Consider the following 19,348-nt stretch of genomic DNA (forward strand, 5'->3'; position numbering starts at 1 on the left):
GATAGCAGCATTTGGAGAGAATATCAACCAACTCTCTCCCATCAGCAGAGATGGCCCTCAAAATCATCCTAACTCAAGGCATAGGAGAAACCCCATGTTTTAACACACTCGGGGGCTAATGTTAAACTGTTCTGCTGTGCTGACTATGTAAGAGTTGAGCAATACATCTGCTCTGCTTTGCCTCATCCAGGTGGCTTCACAGTGCATTTAAAAGTTCACAGAGCTGATGGAACTGACTGCCTCCAATAAGATTGTCATGGTCTGCCTGACATTTATGCCAATGACATGGTTTAGCGATTCAGCTTAAGAGGAATTGTAGCAAAGATGTCTGTTGATGAGAACTTGCATGCTGGCAATTCGCACTGGGGATTGTATATTTAGACTGACATGAATATAATTTGACAGAGTTAATGATTCCAGTTCTACAAAGCAAAACTCAAAATGTCAGTGCTAACCCCAATTGGTGGATTCCTTGAATAGACATCAAATTACTTTATTTTCAACTCTTAGCAATCACAGATAATTTTTCTTCATAACAATCTGTCCCTAATCTGATATTCAACCTTGTTATTGTCACAAAGTCTTATCATGCACGCCTGGTTATCTCTCTTCGTTCTTTTTCTTTATATAATGTGTTTGAGGTACAGCAATTTAATTCTGGTCATTTTTGCCTTGACTGAGAACTTGGGCTGGATTTATTTTATGGTCCATTAATTAATTTATTTTTTGGCATCAGTACTCCACATTAGTTTTTTTTATCCCATTTTTATTACTTTACAAGTAATTCAAGGTGGCAAACATACCTTTCTCCTATTTTTCCACTGCAACCTTCTGAGGTAGGTTGTACTGAAAACGAGTGACTGGATCAGTATCATCTAGCCAGCTTTCATGCCTAAGGCAGGACATGAACCTTAGAATCCTGGTTTGTAGGCCAGCATCTTAACAACTACACCAAACTGGCTCTCTTCCTATCCTGCTTCAAAATCTAACTCATTTCCATAGAATGTCATAGGAAATACCACAGTTTTTAAATACCTGTAGGTACTGTGATGTACACATTATGGCACTTGAATGTTTTTTCTAAGGCCTTCATGGCTGCTCTACCAAGAGCTCGTCTCCAATGTATTTGACTGCTTGTTCCTTTATGTTGATGTTTAATTCTAATAGGGAGAAGTTATCCACTGTTGTCTCCAAACTCAGGCACCCTGAGTTGGTGAGGAGCTGATAAGAACTTGATCCCTTGAGAGAGAATTTTATCTTTGCAAAAGAGCTTCTTTGTCCACCTGAAAATATGAATTGCCAAGTAATTTGGGCAAAGCAAAAATCATTATAGAGAGGGAGTCAAATTATTTTAGGGTACAGAAACAAATAATAGTTACATTTGGTATACGTGATATGTTACAGAACAAGTGACCAAACAACAAAAGACACTGATTACATGTGAATCTTGAGAAATAGAAAACATTGATTCTATAAGACATTCTATAAGTGGCAGATTTATACTTACGTTACTCTTTCCAAGCTGAGTTTGTATCTTTGTTTTTGCTGGCAGAGGCGCCGCAGGCTGGTCCTTTGCTATTTCCAGGGTGGGCCAGATCTAAGCACTCCATAGGCCGGATCTGGCCTTGGGCCTTGAGTATGACACTCCTGGTTTAGATCATTCCTGCAAACAAATTGGTTTCTTAGTTAGAGCTGTACGTAAACTTTATTATGGGAAATTAAGTGTAGTTACAGATTGGGCTACAGACTTGATACTACCGGTAATCAATTTTATTTTCATACACAGATGTCTTCCCTTTGTTAAAACTGAACATATTCTGGGACTGAGACAAAACACTGAAAAGTTTTTTTTGTGAAAAAGAACACCAGTTCAAGTTATGCCTGGAATGTTAGGACTTCTGTGAGTTACAGGTGAAAGGATTAGTGCACTTAACATTACCAAAAATATGTCCAGTAAAAAAGCTCAGCACGACAGGATTTATTCTCAGGATGCTTTGAAAAGGACAAGTTCTGGACTAGAGTTTGGGTTCATTTTCGCTAACCTCGAAGGGGATAAGTGCCATCTATATAACATTTTATACATATTTTCTTTGTACGCCGTGGATTTCGTAATCTTAATGATTTTATTCCAGATCTTTTCCCATTCTGTTAATGTAATGCTTCTTCCAATATTCCTACTCCACATTATCATGTTCCCTTTCACTATCTCTTGCTCTAATTCTACCTCCAATAAATATTTATAAAATTTAGAGATATGATGGAAATGTAAAAACATAGAGGGAACCTATTTTCATATGTGGTGGACCTGTAAAGAAGTCCAGAAATACTGGCAAAAAATTAGAAAATGGCTGGAGGAAATAACCAAAGAACAAATCGAATACAAACCAGAGTTCTTCCTACTAGGGATCTCTGATAAACATTTTTCTAAAAAGACGAAATATATTATAATTCATATTCTAACTGCGGCCAGATTAGCATTTGCCCAGTGCTGGAAATCATCCTATTTACCTACAGATCAAATGGTCATCCAGAAAATATGTGACTGTGCAGAAATGGACAATTTAACCATAGCTCTTAAAAATAAAGAGTCTTCAGCATTTTATAATAATTGGAATGCGTGGTATAATTGGTTATACCAGAGATAAACTGTTCAATGAATAATGGGTAATGTAAGCATAAATAGTGATAAGATGTGTATATTTAAAGTAAGGTAGGAGAATTGGATCTTGCAGACTGTCAAAAAGGATATCTGTATGGTTTTAACGTATTTTCTTTTTTCTTCTGTCTCTTTGTTTTTTTCTTTCTTTTATACTTCTTTTTCTCCTTTTTCAGTCACAAGACCTTCTTTCCCTTCTTTCTTTCTTCTTTTTCTCTCTCTGTTGCATATGTAATGTTATGTTTTTTTTAATTGTAAATTCAATAAAATTTATTCAAAAAAAAGAAAAAAGAAAAGGACAAGTTCTAATATTACCCCCCACCCAGTTATACCATCTTTCCTTCTTATGGATTTAACATGGCTAGAAAACAGAAGCGTGCGTGTGCGCGTGCGCGCGCGCACACACACACACACACTCACAGAGTGGATAAAAAGTCTACACAACCTGTTAAAATGCCAGGATTTTAAGATGTAAAAAAAAATCAGACCAAAGTTAAATCACTTCAGGTTTTTTTCCTCCTTTAATATAACTTATAAGCTATACAATTAAATTGAAAAACAAACTGAAAATGCTTGTTTAGGGTCATTGTTATTGGGCCATTGTTGTCGAAAGGTGAAATTCCTTTTAATCTTTAGCATTTTAGCAGAGGCTTGAAGGTTTTTCCCCAAAATTGACTGATATTTGGAACTGTTCCTAATTCCCTCCACCTTGACTAAAGCTCCAGTTCTAGCTAAAGAAAAGCACCCCCAAAGTATAATGCTGCTGCCGTCATGCTTCATTGTGGATATGGTGTATCTTTGGTGATGTGCACTGCTGTTTTTGTGCCAAACATACTTTCATGGTCAAAAAGTTCAGCCTTGGTCTCATCAGACCATAAGACATTTTCTAACACGCCTGTGTCAGATTTGATGAAGGCTTTTCCACACACTCATGCAGTCATATTATTCTAGTTTTTTTACACCCCGCCTTAAATATTTCAGATTGTTTTTCAGTTGAACTGCACAGCTTATATGGAAAAAGGTGGAAAAATCCAGAAGTATTTTTTCTTGCACTAATTCTTTTACATCTCAAGAACCTGGCATTTTAAGGGAGGGGGAGGATTGTAGATTTTTTTATATCCACTGCGCGCGCGCACACACACACACACACACACACTTTATTTATTTATTTGATTTGTCAATCGCTTACAAAATAATAGGTATAAGTATAAATATGAGTAAGAATACAGAAAATACCGTTTCTCCAATAACACGGCCTCCCCCAATAGGAAGTCCCAGCATGTTTTATAGGCATGAAATGAAATTAAGCCCCTCCCCCCAAATTAAGGCCTATATTAAAACATGTGAAATGGGGGGGAATGGTGGGGGGGGCTTGCCGTTAGGAAGTACTTTTGTTGCACACCCGGATATGGTGCTGCCTGCATTGACCCCGATACGAAGTGCCCCACCAACGCCGAGGTCAACATCCAAGCCGTCGCCACCATCCCCCGCCTGAAGATGCAAGGGGGGGGGATTAAGTCACCCCCGAAAAGATGGCCTAGCCATGTTTTTGGGGCTCAAAAAAAAAGAAGACCCAGCCTTATTATATGAGAAACACGGTAGGTACCAGATTAGTTGCTCACAGGTTCACATTAGAAACTGCTCATCTCACTCACAGAGCTACTCTGGGTGGTGTACAAGACATTAAAATAAAAAAAAACTACGTACATATTATAATAGGAGGCATTTGAAACGAGAATAGATTAAAATTAAAAAGGCAGGAAGAAATTTGAAGACCCTAACCAACCCCATGAGTGCCTTCTCTCTCTCTCTCTCTCTCTCTCTCCATATATATATATATATACATATATAGACGAACACTATACAGAAGCCCGATGAATACCGGAACAAAGCTGAATGCCGTGTGTGTGTGTGTGTGTGTGTGTGTGTGTGTGTGTGTGTGTATATACACATATACATATACATACATACACATACACAGAAATGAGGATTCAGATGAATTATTTGTGTGTGTGTGTGTGTGTGTGTGTGTGTGTGTGTGTGTGTCTGAATCCTCCAGTGTGTGTGTGGACAGAGAGAGAGAGAGAGAGAATTTATATTTTATTTATATTTATATATATTATATAAATAATCAATTTTTACTTAACTATTGATGTACCTCGTGGGGTGCAATGTCATCTATACATTCTTACTTCCTGAAGAAAGCCCCCTGTCCCTGCTCGTATTGATATGACTGAGGGGTTTGAGATGCTAACCGATTAGATTTCCCGGGCTGGCCTTGTTAGCCTGCCGAGCTTCCGACCAATCAGAAGTGTGCAACGCCTCTATGAGCTGCTTCCCTAGTCTCTTAAGTCCGCCTCTCTTTGTTGCTGCGCCCAATGGGGACGCACCGAATGTCGGCAGCTGCCGGGTAACATGGTTACATGTCAGAGAGTAACACTTGATCATGGAACATGGACTAAAGCGAAGGCGTCCGAGTCAGCTGCAGGAGCAGCATCAGCCGCAGCCGCCTGGAGAGGCTCCGGTGCAATGAATCCTCTCGCGATCGGGTAAGACTAACGGCGGCGCAGCGGGAACGGGAGAATGGGTGGGGTCCTCGTAGCCGAGCGAGTGATGGAGGGTGGGGGGAACCCTCTTCTTGGGGAAAAGAAAAGCCGTGCTGTAGCTGGGTCAGCCAGCCGGGGAGCTCCCCCCCGAGCCCCTCTTTGGCTTCGTTTCACACGCACGTATTCCAGAACCCCAAACAGTCCACCCTGGAGGTTGCCAAAACGATGTGGAAGGGTGCGTACGTTTTCCTTTGCAGCAGTCCGACCCTGGTTGCTCCGCGCCATTGAGCTTTCCAATCTCCGAACAATAAGGAGCAGGGGTGGCGAACGTGGGAATGCGCGCACGGAGAGCTGCTGGAATTTCCCTTCAGGACTCTCTTTGTGTGCGCGCGCGTATGTGTGTGTGTGTCTTTCCCCTTGTGGGTCCCAACCAAAAGCTGAGGCGGGATGCGGCGCCAACCGTCCTGTGTTGCAGATTCTCATTTTACCGAGGATTTGGGCTTCGGAATCTAGGCGCTATATAGCCCGCAACGGCGAGGCGTCCCGTTGCTTTTGTGAGCCCTTTCTTTCTCAGACTGAAATAAAGGGTTTTTGGCTGGCTGCTGTCGCCCCCTGCCGAGAGGCAGCCTGAGGATTGCTGTAGCAGAGCGAGCTCTTCTAGTGTCCTTTTGTTTGACAAGTGAATAGAGTAAAATCGGGCTTTTGAGGAAAGGCCCTTCTGTCGTTTACTATTTCCAGCTGATAACAAGGATACCAGGTGGTTGTGTTCACATCACCCCTTTAATCGGGTCAAAGACCTCAGCTGCATGTACACAGCAGGTAGCACCCTAGGCTTGGTTACTATTAACCTTGCTGGGAATTTGGGGGTGGGGGGAAGACGGGCTTGCCCTGTTTTGTTTTGCTCCTTTGGTTAGTAGAAGATTCCCTGTAGCATGCAACCCAGGCGAGGTTTGTGAGGGAGATGGGTGGTTTTAGAATATTGATGCTTATTCGTATCCATTTCATGTATTCATAATCATGTTTATACTTATACATGTTATCTCATACATGCTTGGCAAATTAATTAATTAATTAATTAACATAAAAGTAAAAACCATGCTTAAGGAAGGAACGTGACCCTTGGTGGGAAGGTTTGGCTTGGCTGCTTGATGCTGCTGATACCATGTTGTTTTGCACTCCTTGTGTCTTTGTAGATTCTGCTTCTATAAGGAACAAGCCCTCCACCACCTGCTTGGTGGCTGCTAGCAAGTGATTTCATGTCAAGCCTCATTCATTCGGCAGGAGCAAGGGGCAGAATGGAGCAGGCTTGCTTGACGGGACACTGACTAGGGTCTGTCTTCTGTCGGACTGCTGGTTCCTTGAGAGCTCACAATGACTGGCTCTGGCTCCAAAGCTTCCCACAATTCCCACCCCAAGGGAGACAAAGGGGGCCGTTCCAGAAGCTCCCACACTCGGACGCTCAGTACTGCCAACAACGGGGGCTCAGAAGAGGAGGACAAAGATGGAGGAGCAGTATTCCTTGTCAACAAAAGTGGTTTTCCAATTGATGGGCAGACCTGGGAGAGAATGTGGGGGCATGTGGCGAAGGTCCACCCTTCGGGCAGAGAGATGGTGGAAGCTATAAGGAGTGCTGATTTGCTTACAAAAGTAAGTTATGGCTTTTCCCCCTGAGTCCTTGTTTTCTACTTAACAGTCTGATCAGGTTGTGTGAAGGGTTTTTCCTTGTTTATGTGTAGTTGTTTATGTGGCTATTTCTACTTTCTACTACTTCTGCTTTTCACGGGGGTGGGATAGGTATTATTGCAAGAACTTATCTTCCCTGCTTCTTTTTGTAAGAAAAGAAATAATGGAGTACACTTAGAATTTTATTAGCAATTGGTAATTCTGAAAACTGAATTTTGAAAAATTCAGTGAACCTTGGAAAAAGCCAGAAATAGTCATACCTGGTTGGCATTTCAATTGAATACCACTTGGAAAGAAGACTGTGAAGTCAAAAATTACCCCATAATATTTTTTTTGAGGGGGGGAAATAATGCTACTGCCAAATTATATTGAGAGAATATGTGGAGTTTATCACTTGTGAGCTCAGCCTGGCTGGGAGGTGGGGAGCTACCTATAGAAATGGAACTAAATAGAAATAAAAAGGTGTCTAGTAACTACTAAAATATTGTTCTGGATTCTGAGAGCTGTTGATATGTTTCAGATTTTTCTGTTCAGCCTCAAAGGCTAGAAAGTTGCTTGAAAAATAATTGAACCCTACTCATTCAAGATTCAGAATCCTTTTATTTGTGGAGGGCTAATTGTCTCTCAGCCTTGGCTGTACTTGCTTTCATAAACTCTTGAGACATATATGAATGTAGTTCAACAGCTGTGCATTCTTTTCCCCAGATGAAATATTTGTAGTTGCAACCAAAAGTGCTAACAGTTAATTGTCACCTGGGCATTTCTATACCAAGAGCTTATTTTGAGCAGCTATTCGCTTTCCTCACATTTAAAAATGTGCTGTCTAGTTCCTTATCGCCAAGAACATTTGTGAAAGTTTGCTGCTCTGTGATAAGAAAGATGGGAAGAAATCGCAAGTGGCACAGCAGCTGAATTTGGCAGGAAAAACACCACTTTGCTGAGAGTTGCCAAGATGTTGGATTTAGCAGGATAGAATTAGAAGCCTACAAATAGTTGGTTTTCATATTCCCCTTTCTCACTCGCCTGTCACACTAGTTGCATGTCACTGCTTTATACCAAGGGAGATTAACTTCGTCTAGACCAGGGATGAACAATTTTGGCACTTTAGAATTGGCTAAACAATCTCTTGCCATTGGATAGGTGGGCAAGATTAATGGAGATTTGGCTTAGTAGTATCTAGCAGGGAACAAGTTGCTCACCTCTAGAAAGACTGTTTATTTCTGTGGATCATCAAGTTGTTTTCAAATAGTTTCTCCGTGACAATCTATCCTAACCTACTGAGGTCTTTCAACTTACTTCTTGATTCTCTAGGATGAAGTAGAGTCCCATTGACTGGGGGTGAGGGCAAGTAAAGTGTGGCAGAGTGACAAATGCAGTGTTATGGTGCCAGCCCTGCTTCTCTTCTATATATCTCATGATGTCACCCACCTCCAAAGAGGTGGAGATTTTGACATGGCACCATTTTCATCGTTCTGGCAAAAGCAGTGAGAGCCTGTGGATGCTGCTGTGGTTGAACCTACTGTTTCCTGTCCAAATCAACATAAGACATAAGACATAAGAATTTATTTGTCATTACACTCGCAAGCGGGTGCAACGAAATGAGGTGCTCTTCCACAAGTAAAACTGGACAACACTATTGAAAGAAAAATAAAATTAAACACAACAGACCATACAATAATCTCTATACAATTTAAAAATGTAAATACCCCATTACTCTCAGCCATTAAATTCCACAAAATCTTATGACCCTGCATTCAAACTCAAAGCTGCACTTGGATAAAAACTGTTCTTAAATCTAGTCGTCCTTGTTCTTAATACCCTGAATCTCCTTCTCGATGGTAATAGTTCAAAGAGCTGATGTCCCGGATGAGAGGAGTCATTCAATATATTAAATATCTTCCTCTTACATCTATTCCTATACCGTTCTTCCAAAGAGGGGAGTGAGCAGCCAATGATGTTTTGGGCCATCTTAATCACCCTCTGAATTGCCTTTTTCTCTGCCACTGTGCAGCTCGAGAACCATACACAGAGACAGTAGGATTACAACATCTGATTACTATGCTGTCCCAGCTCTGAATGGTAAAACACGTACCAAAATACAGTGTGTCTCTGGTACGTGTCATCTGAAAGAAATAGTCCTTAGTGACATTTTCTAATTAGAGTATTATGGGGCATGGTTCCTGCAGCTAGTTTTCTCTTTGGCTATGAAGGGATAAGAATCTGGGCTTAAGTGAAAGCTATCCCAGCAGGTGTTGCCTTTATGTGTCATCTCCTTTCCATTTGCCAACTTAATTCTGTACCATGTGACCTGTGGAGAGCTCTGATGATTGATAAAACAGCTGGCAATCAAAGGGTGGAAACACTTGCAACGGATACTCTTCAGAGACAGCAGCCCTTCCAGCCACCTGTCCTGTCTGTAAGCCCAAATGCTGAAGAAGAATCTTGGGTGGGGTTCTTCATTCCTTCCTCTTGTGTCTTAGCAGCTATAGGCAAGGGTGGCACTGTTGGGAACAGTCTGCTGGATTTCCTCCTGTAGCATTGCTCTGGCGATGGGAACCAGAATTGGAAAATCTTGCTGTGTTATAGAAAGCATATATTATACCAATGGAGAAACTAACTGTTGGCCAAATCAGGATCTTGGCATTTTGAAAATTCATTTGTCTGTGCAATAGAAGCATACTTTCTCCGCTTTACTAATAGGAGCAAATTAAAGGGAAAATGGGGGACTGATTTATGGATGACCTTTAACAAAGTCCCTATTGTAAGCAGCAAGCACAAGAACTGCGATAAAGAGATACAGAATTGAAACAGAATGATGTTGCGGCCCAACACTACTCATTTTCTAGTTGCAACACATCTGCTACATGGAGATCTTAAGCAAGACAGAGCCATCTTTGTGAGTCAGTGAATCTGACAATAAGGCCTCACAATATGGTTGCATGACAGTTGGTCATAAAATGGTTGTCATGATGGGCACAGCCAGTTTCACAGTAGCAATTGAATGTAAGGCAAACATAGAACAGCAGCCATTGGGCTCCAGAGACACTCTTGAAAGTGAAGAAAATAAGACAGGATGGTTCACATTATATAATTAATAAATTCTAAACTCAAAGCAGGTGGAATAGGGATTCTGGGGAGAGATCCAATATATCAATAATTCAGTATCAGCTCTTTAATGCTTATAACAATAGCACTTACCATATATACTGCATCACAGGGCTTTATAGCCTTTTCTAAGCGGTTTACAGAGTCAGCACTTTGCCCCCAACAATCTGGGTCCTCATTTTACCAACCTCGGAAGGATGGAAGGCTGAGTAAATCCTGTAAGATTAGTTGGGCTGAGAGAGTCACTGGCCCAGAGTCACCCAGCTGTCTTTCATGGCTAAGGCAGGACTAGAATAGCAATAGGAAGAGCACTTAGACTTATATACCGCTTTATAGTGCTTTCCAGCCCTCTCTAAGCGGTTTACAGAGTCAGCCTATTGCCTCCAACAATCTGGGTCCTCATTTTACCCACCTTGGAAGGATGGAAAGCTGAGTAAATCTTGAGTCTGTAACTTATTCTAAGGTAGTGAAGATGGTCTGTTTTTGTTCTGTTTATGTGATACTTCATTTTAAATGTATGAAGGTGCACCTGAGTGATTTATTGTGCTATTAATTGGCAACAACTACAAACACTCCCTCTCCCCCACCCCATGATATAGTTGGGATCTCCCAAAAGGAAGGGCATCATAGAGTCATGGCAGAAATTATCCACCCTTTCATTAAAAGATTAAGGGAAAATGCTGGTCTACTTATAAACCATGCTGCTGGGGTAATGACTTGCAGCCAACAGGTTCATTTCTGTCATTTACAGCAACTACTATATGTGACTACTAAAGGAAGAAAGTGACCAGCAATTTTTATCTGTATAAACCAGACTCTGGATACAGTATTTGCCTTTCTTGCCCAACCAGCCAAGCTCCTTGTATTGCTGGGATGAATGTAATAAAGCCTTCCCAACCTGATAATCTCCTAGTATATTTGTATCATTCCCATTACCCCCAGCCAATATGATCATTGGTGGCCATGTACCTACCAATGTTGAGAGAGCCCATCATTGAGCCAAAAATACTCAGTTTGAAGATGAGAAATATGAGTAGGAAAGCCTTCCTGAAAGCCCTCCTGAACAAAGCCTTGTGCAGTGGGAGAACAGCATTAGATAACAAGGCATAGATTGATAATGCATCCAAGAATCTGAAACACATTGTAAATATTTGGAGGTTAGCATCACATTTAAAGGAATAGGCTTTCTCCAGACAGATATAACTATTGTGCTTTGTGTACAAATTATTACTCAAATTATGAGTCTGCACATATACAATCTTAGTTATTGTAGTTTCCAGGTACAATAATTGTTTCTAAGTTGCTCTTTAAAGATTCACTCTTCATCCTTACCCAATATTTTAATGCCAAAGAAATCGGACAGTTTGCTTCTGCTTTAGATGCTTAGCGCACAACTTGTTAATTGACAATGTTCCTTTGTTTCTGTTCACTTGTCAATTGCTAGCACGGAATTGTGACATACGAATCTCAGAAGGAGCTTCTTTCTCCAATTGCATGAACAACTGTATAAATATTCCGAAGTTTGGAGCAGGGAGGATGTTGAGACATAGCAAATGGTCTTCTGTGGATTATACCTTAATTTGGCAAAGTTGGCTCAAAACTAATAGAAGACAAACCTTAGCAAGTTAGGTCTTCTTTCGGACAAATGAATGCTCAGGCTGCACATTTGCACACCTACCTGGGAATAAATCCCATCTTGCTCAGTGGGTCTTAACCTGATAACATACAGGGACAGGATTTGCATTAGCAGGGGGTCATTTCAGCTCTTTCACATTGCGATCTAGCTCTTCTTCTCTGCTCCACTAAAACAGTTTTGGCTGTCTACCAACTTGTCTCTGTCTCATTTTATGCAGCCTTCTGTGCCATCAGTGCCAAATTACAAGGCTTCCATGACGATCCCAGACTGGCTTCAGGCAATACAGAATTACATGAAGATGCTGCAGTATCCTTCATTTTTGTTGTTTTTTTAAAAAAGAGCTGCTTCTATTAAGCTTATTTGTTGAAGAAAATGGAAAGGAATGGATACTTTAGTAGAGAACCAACCTGAGGAACAATAAGGAATGAAAAGTGCTGTTGCTCTATTTTCCAGCATTTATGTAGCTTTATGAGATTACTTAAGTGTGAGGTATTGCCTTTGGCCTTTGGAATGCCATATGTAGCTTTAAAAGCACATAAGAGATTGTAATTGATGCAGGAGATTGAACAGTTATCAGACTTTTTTGTATGATCATGGTACGTAGAGTGTATAACCTCAGGCAGGAAATATCTATGTTTGATGAACCCAACCCTTCCTTCAGGAACTAGATAGCACCAGTGCCAAGAACTCAATACTGCAAGATAAGTTGCTTTATTGCAGACAAGAAAGAATTTGTGTGTATGAAGATAATCTGACTACTACAGAACACGCAAGTGAAGCCCTTTATATATACAAAATAAAGGTTTTAAATTTTAAGCTTTTCTGTCCTATCCAGTCAATGGACTGTGGCCATGGTTTTCCCATACTTGAGATTAGAATGCTCCCACTCTCTATCTGGTCTAAACAGAACTGGTTCCAATCTGATTAGCTTCAACCCTGATGGGGGGTCATTGGGATAACAATGCAGTGGCATCTAGGGCAATATCTTGTAGCAGTAGAAATAGGTGATATGCATTCTTATAGCATGATATGTGGTTGGTGGCCTAAAAAAGGGGATTGGACCAATTCATGAAAGCCATGGGGATTAATGGCTATTAGCCTTGATGCCAGTGTTTCTGTCTCTGAAGGTCATATGCCTTGAAATTTCTTTGGGCAATTGATTGGCCATTGTGAAAACAGGCTGCTGGACTGGATGGGCCAGACATACAATCAGCACGATACTGCCTATATTATGTTTACTGCACTGTTATAGTAATAATACTTGCAGAAAAGGTTTTAGAATAATGATTAATTACAAACTAAATACAAGTCAGCAACCTGATTTGGTTAGGGCAAAGGCAGTTTTAGGCTGCATAAATACTAGTTTCCAAATCACAAAATGTAATTATTCTACTCTAATTTACTTTCATCAGAACCCTGCTCAAATACCTACTCAAATTCTCAATGCTGTCATTTAAGTAGGATTCTGAGAATTCTGAACAAGTTCAGGAAAGGGCAGCAAAGGCATGTCAGAAAGTATGTTTATGTAGAAAAAGGAACCTGTTTGTTCTCATTGCAGAGCGTAGGACACAAAACAGTGGATTTAAGTGATAGGAAGATAGATTCTGAATATTACATAAATTTTCCAAACAGGTCAAGCCACAATCCAATTGACTCAGAGAGATTGTATGTTCTCCTTGATTGGAGATAATCAAGAGGAGGCTAGGTAGCCATCTGGCTGAGATGCTTTGATTTGGATTCCTGCTCTGAACAGAAAGTTGAATTTAATGGCCTAAATAGCCTCTCTTATGATATCCACTTTGGATTTAGACTGGAGACAAATCCTGATTTTCAATAATTGTAGCAGTTTGGATAGCACTTCCAAACACACTTTTAGAAAAGATCTATATGTGAACAAGCATACAGAGACAATCTGAGTAATTCTTAAAGTAGTTTCACAATGCCTTCTGAAAGATGTAGGTTTTTCAGTATTAGGAGGAGTAATTGTTTGCTTATAACATTATTCTTTGAAAGGGAATGACTTTATAACCAACTGAATTATTTCTTAGGCCCATCACGAAGGAGGTTATGGCTAAAAGGCTAAGTCAAGAACCATGGTGAAATTAAAATTTGAAATGTATCTTGTCGAGGAAGACAAATACTACTGAAGCAAAGACCTAGTCCCAAATTCATTCTCTCTCTCTCTCTCTCTCTCTCTCTCTCTCTCTCCCTCTCTCCCTCCCCCTCCCCCTCTCCCTCCCTCCCTCCCTCCCTCCCTCTCTCTTTTTCTTTCTTGAAAAGGTTATGACGTCATTTATTTGAATCTTACACATGTACTGTTGCTTTCTTCATTTTTGCTATTACTTTGTCTTAACAAATGAAATCCAGATATAACCATACGGGAACTCAATTCTTCGAAATTAGGAAATCAAGACCTCTAAGTGGGTATGTAATATTGTGCAGAAAGAATGATTTTTACACAGGGGCTTGCAAACCCAATAAATGGCCCCAACAGATGAAATAGCACAATGCTTGTTGACAGCATGTATCACAGAGTCTTCTTGAATATTTCATCACCTCTTAAATTACACATCCAACCTATCTCTATTCTCAGTCTTCAGTGATGCATTATCATCAAACCACAAAGTCAACAGTTTATACTCCTTTTATTGCACGTATTGTCTGCGGTTTTCCTTCGGCTGCACAAGAGCTATCATCTAATATAAATGTAACTAACCTGTGACTATGGGGCCATATGTGGTCCAAAAAAGCACAGATCTTGATTTTTAGATCCCTTTTTCCATTTGGAGTGGTGACGGAAGGAGAGGTGAAAAGGCTAAGAATGAAATCAAGGCCTTAAACCTTGGCACTTCTTAAAACACCTTCCAAGTCCCCAAAATGGGGAAAATGATTCTGAAAATGTTACTTCCTCTCATCCTCTGGTGATGTAACAGTGAGCATACTCCTGTGCCTCTAAGGCAGGACCGAAGGGGGAACTGCAGCATGTCTGAAAAACCTTTTCTTACTTCTGGTCGAGAGGAAAAGTCATGAACTTAGATAGCCTTTCTCAACCTTTCAGATGTTTAGACTTTAATTCCTATAATACTCAGCCAATTATGTTTATTAACACCCCAGATACAAGCATCTGTACTAGAAACATAAAAAAACAGTTGATATGGAGTCCTGCTGTTGGTTTGCCCCATTGGCTGTGGTGGTAGTTTCCCAACATATTGAATAGACTCTTTGTCACACTTACAGCTGTGAAAATTGGACTAGGAAAATGTCTTTCAAACTGAGCAGACTGGCTGGCTGGGGAATTCTGGGAATTGAAATCCTCTTGAAGTTGCCAGGTTTGAGAAACACTGGACTAGGACCTTTGTCCACAGTAGGTGTGTGTGTGTATGTGTGTGTGTGTGTGTGTATTCATTCTTAAAACAAAGGGGAAAAAACAAAGATGATTTGTACAACCAACATTTGCACAGAACTTCACAGTTGTCTTCACAGAAAAAGGTACCCATTGTTACTGGATGCTTTGCTTACCCATCTGTGATGAGATGCATATTAAAGTTTACATGCTGCTTTTTCTATTGACATTGAAAGTGGCCCTGGCACAAGCCATCTAACTTGCTCAAAAAGCTTTTTTATTAAGGTTTGTCTCACAGTCAGCCAGTTGTTTAAACTGCATTTGGCATTTTTATTTACCTATCAAGTCACTATTATGGTTAGACACAGTCAGCCAGATGTTTAGACTGGAATTGGCATTTTTATCCACTTTGTCTTTCTCAGGGACTTGGGATCGGCAGACGATGTTGTTCGGTGGTGTTAGATGTACCACTGCAGGATGCACTGTAAATTGTTCCAAGTAAAGCTGCCTTTTGCAATTGACTGATAGTGATTTTTTTCAGTACTGATGGTGTTCAAGTGGTACTTGTTTTGTGATATTATTAAAAAAACTTTGTATAGTAGTTAAAGTGCCCTCCCTTCCTTCAAAATAAATCACACATAATGAAATTATTTCACACATAATGAAATCATACAGAATGAAACTCTTTGTTATCTTGCAATTTTCATATGGAGGAACCAGCAACATCTAATGACAAAGAACAGAGATAGCTAGTTTCTTTTTAGTCTTTCAATACTTAGCAGGAAGAATTTATCCTTCATTTATCCCACAAATGACAAACGTAAAACTAAATAATGCTTAACTTTAGCAAGTGTGGTGTCGGATTACTGTATTTAGGAAAGAATAGAAATTTGCTGAGATCACATTTGAATGTGACCATACACTCTGAATGTATCCTAACACATGCCCAAGAGAATTCATGTTGCTTTCTTGCCCATGAAAATAATTCAAAGGATTCTGGGCTCCAGTACTTGCAGCCTGTAAGATGTGTTTGCAAATATGGAAGGGTCCTCTTAATGCAACCCTATATTTTTAATAATATATGATAAGATGACCTGTCTCTGCCCCCAGTAGGTCACCACAGAGGTACAGCAAATGAAGCATATATACTTGTACAAGACTTTAGTTTATTCATTGATTTATGGTAGGTTTCTGGTAAGTTTCCATATACAATTTAAAGTCCTCTGTTTAGTTTATCAACCCATATATGGCTTAATTCTAGATATCATCAAGACAATCTCCTTCAAGGAAGAATGACTCACTTGGTATATTTCTCCTAACAAGGATTGTTAAATATCCCCTTCTCTGAGATTGCCAGGGAGAGGGCCTAGAAATCAAGTTTCTTAGTAGCAGCTTTGGAATACCCTTTCCTTCTCCGGAGATTTAATTGATACCCACTTGATACAGCTCAGGAAGGCAGTGAAAATGTTCCATGAAACCTGCAAGAGAAGAGCAAGCTGAGCTGGAAGGTGGGGTTAAATGTGTCATCAGTTTGTAGTCATTGTGATGGTGCAAGAGACCTAAGTCTAGCCCGCTATGAATTCTGTGAGGGGGTATGTGTGTTTATGCATGTGTATACATACATACATAAATATAGATACTAATAGATGTTTGTATAGAGGCACAACTATTGATACAAATATGTGCACATATCTATATAAACAACCATCCATTGTAAGGAGTTATAGACATGAAGTGATTGTATTTGGAGGTTTCTGCGTGCACGCTTACACAGAGTGGACCTTTTTTTACTGCACATATTTCAGATCATTTGCATGCCGTGGTTCAGCTCATGGTTTATCTTGAACCATTTGTTTACTGATCCCAGGCAGAATATGGAAAGATAATATATACAGTGTGTGGGAGATTTGACTGGGGCAGCAATTTTTAGCACAGCAGCCTGTGTGTCTGTATTTTTACAGTTGTATTTCTTTAGTGAGAATTGGAATGGTGGTGAAGCTTACAATTTAAAGTGCATCCCATAAATAACATTAGAGATAGAGGGGGCAGGATGGAATAGAAAACCTTAACCTTAGTTGCAATGAGTTATGTACACGAACAGCTTGAATCAAAAACTTCAAGGAAAACAAGGATTTTAAAACAATGTTAAAGGAAGGTTAAAAATTAAAGTCTGTACATGCTACATGTAGTAATTATATCATGTATTTTGAGCCTAGAGATCTCTCAGAAAAATATAGTAATGTATTTGTAGCAGTTTTTAAAATAGTAATTGCAAAGATATTCTCAATCATGGCTATCTTTCTAGTCCATTAATGTTTAGAAAAACCAATATGCCAATTAAAAAAAAATGCTTTTTCCAGTTTTTTTGAAATGTTACTGATTCAAAATTTTATAACAATATTAAAAAAAGAGTAAAAACCTAAAGCCTTTCAAATCATTGCTGCTATAATAACGCATTTTATTCCAATTTACAAGGTTTCAGTTTACATTTTGGATCTCAGTTCTTTTGGTTTTTGTTATTTCATAAGCAGCATTGGCAATCAGTGTAAATAAGTACAAACTTAGTACTAAATATTCTTTTAAGGAACTGTTTGGATTATTTTTTAGTGATCACTTAGCTGAGTTGGTGGGATGAACACAATAAATCTTTAGTATCTGTTAGTGTATAAAGTCAGTTGTGGTTCCCTTTCAGCAAATAAGCTGTGATTATTAGCACTAGGGAAGCTAGTAGATAACAAGTAGACTTCAAATTTGTATTAAAGAGATGTAATTAAGCACAGTAATGTCAGTTTACTGTGGAACTCTCCCAGAACTCTGGATTTTGCTAATGAAAGCGTTTTTAATGGAAGGGAATCAACAAGATTGAGAAACTGCAGCAACTCATCTAATTTAGTCCTCTTTATGATCTCAGTTGAATGAAGATATTCTCAGACAAAAGGCTCCTGTTGCTAGGCAGGTAGAGTTAATTTTTTTTCCAATGAAAAGAAAAAGAAAATCATCCAAAAGAAAAAAATAGGGGAGTTGCAAATACTATAGAAGGCAGTGGCTATTTCCAGAATTTAGATAATGATCTAAACTCTTAGCCGAGTGGTTAACAGAACGAATGGGCATATTCCAATGCACCAGCTTCTTTTACTGCTGCTGTCACGAGGTTTATTTATTTACACATATTTTGTAAGCAGAAATTTCCTATTTGCACAAAATCTGTCAATCAAGAAAAAAAGCCAAGAGGCCAGTGTATTTGCATAACACCATACTATTTCAGCACGAGGAAACTGGAATCTGGTATGATGCACTGTACCCAGCCATGCCTTCAACCAGTTTGGCAACTGCATAATGAAAGCTTCATCTGGAAATGTTCTAGGGTTTGGGAAGTTACAATAAAGAATGGAGAGAGGAAATGGTCTGAACAGACTTGTCCACTGAAAGGCTCCTTTTGTGCCGGGCTTTCATAACTGTAACTTAAGTGAGTTAGGCTCTGGATTTAAGGTTGCATAAATTTTCATTACTTTATTTCCTGTAAAAGGAGATAAATTGACCCTGCTGCCTTTGTTCTACTCATTCCAATGAACGGACCCTGGAATGTTGCCCCAAGACCATCTATTCCTGGAACAAGGGCAGAACATAGGAAAGGGAACTTTATTTCTAAATAAATGAGAGGGGGCAAAATTCAATTTTTATATGTAAACAAGGCTACAGAATATAAAAACTTTTTTCAGACACAACAATTGTTTGTTTAAGCCATATTTTGTTTCCAAAAATTTCGCTTATTTTCTATTTATCACTTTTTAGGCTAATGGAATCAGCAAAAGAAATGACCAGGGAGTCTTTGCCAATCAAATGCCTTGAAGCAGTTATCCTAGGGATGTATCCTTTTGTTTTTAATTTTTGTTTGACCTTCTTTTAAAATAGAAGTAATAGAATTACTCGCTTGCTTGGCTGCCGTGTCAACATCAACATTAGGTGAGTCATTCTTTCCTTCTATTGGTGGTTTTAAAAATAATTCCACCACTGGTTCGCCAAAAATGTGAGTGTGGGCAAGCATGTGCGCATGGTTTTTGCGCAGTGAGGCTCAACCGAGCAGCCTTTTGGGGCCTGCTCCCCTTCATCTCTGCTCTCCAGGGCAGTGGCTGCTTCTCTCTGCACTTCTGAGAGAGCATCTTGTGCAATTTAGCAGCTGTGAACTGCTGCTTTCCTCTTAAGTCCCATCCGAAAAGCGCTGCAGCACAGGAAACAGCAGCCATGTTGAAAGCTGTTTCCCTCAGCTGCAGTGTTTTCCAGATGGGACTTAGAGGAAAGCGGTGGCTCACAGCTGCTAAATTGCACAAGACGCTGTCCCAGCAAAAGTAGCAGTGGAGAGAAGCAACTACCGACCCGGA

The 19,348-nt window shown here is 39.8% G+C and overlaps 1 protein-coding gene across 2 annotated transcripts in view; it reads left to right on the forward strand.

Moving 5' to 3' along the window:
• Nucleotides 1-5,011: 5,011 nt before the first annotated feature.
• The window catches only part of VASH2 (vasohibin 2), a 33,493-nt gene continuing 19,156 nt past the window's right edge, over nucleotides 5,012-19,348 (forward strand). The window contains exons 1-5 of one of the 2 annotated variants that reach the window (XM_026695771.2): nucleotides 5,012-5,205; nucleotides 6,396-6,849; nucleotides 11,844-11,932; nucleotides 13,994-14,050; nucleotides 18,762-18,836. In XM_026695771.2, coding sequence (XP_026551556.1) covers nucleotides 6,574-6,849; nucleotides 11,844-11,932; nucleotides 13,994-14,050; nucleotides 18,762-18,836 — 497 coding nt within the window. In that variant the 5' untranslated portion in view covers nucleotides 5,012-5,205; nucleotides 6,396-6,573. The remainder of the gene's footprint in view (nucleotides 5,206-6,395; nucleotides 6,850-11,843; nucleotides 11,933-13,993; nucleotides 14,051-18,761; nucleotides 18,837-19,348) is intronic. The other variant, XM_026695772.2, reaches the window with a different exon arrangement.

The sequence above is a fragment of the Pseudonaja textilis genome, chromosome 1, assembly GCF_049901715.1.
Source record: "Pseudonaja textilis isolate UNSWEBS1 chromosome 1, rPseTex1.2, whole genome shotgun sequence".
In the NCBI taxonomy this organism is placed as follows: Eukaryota; Metazoa; Chordata; class Lepidosauria; order Squamata; family Elapidae; genus Pseudonaja; species Pseudonaja textilis.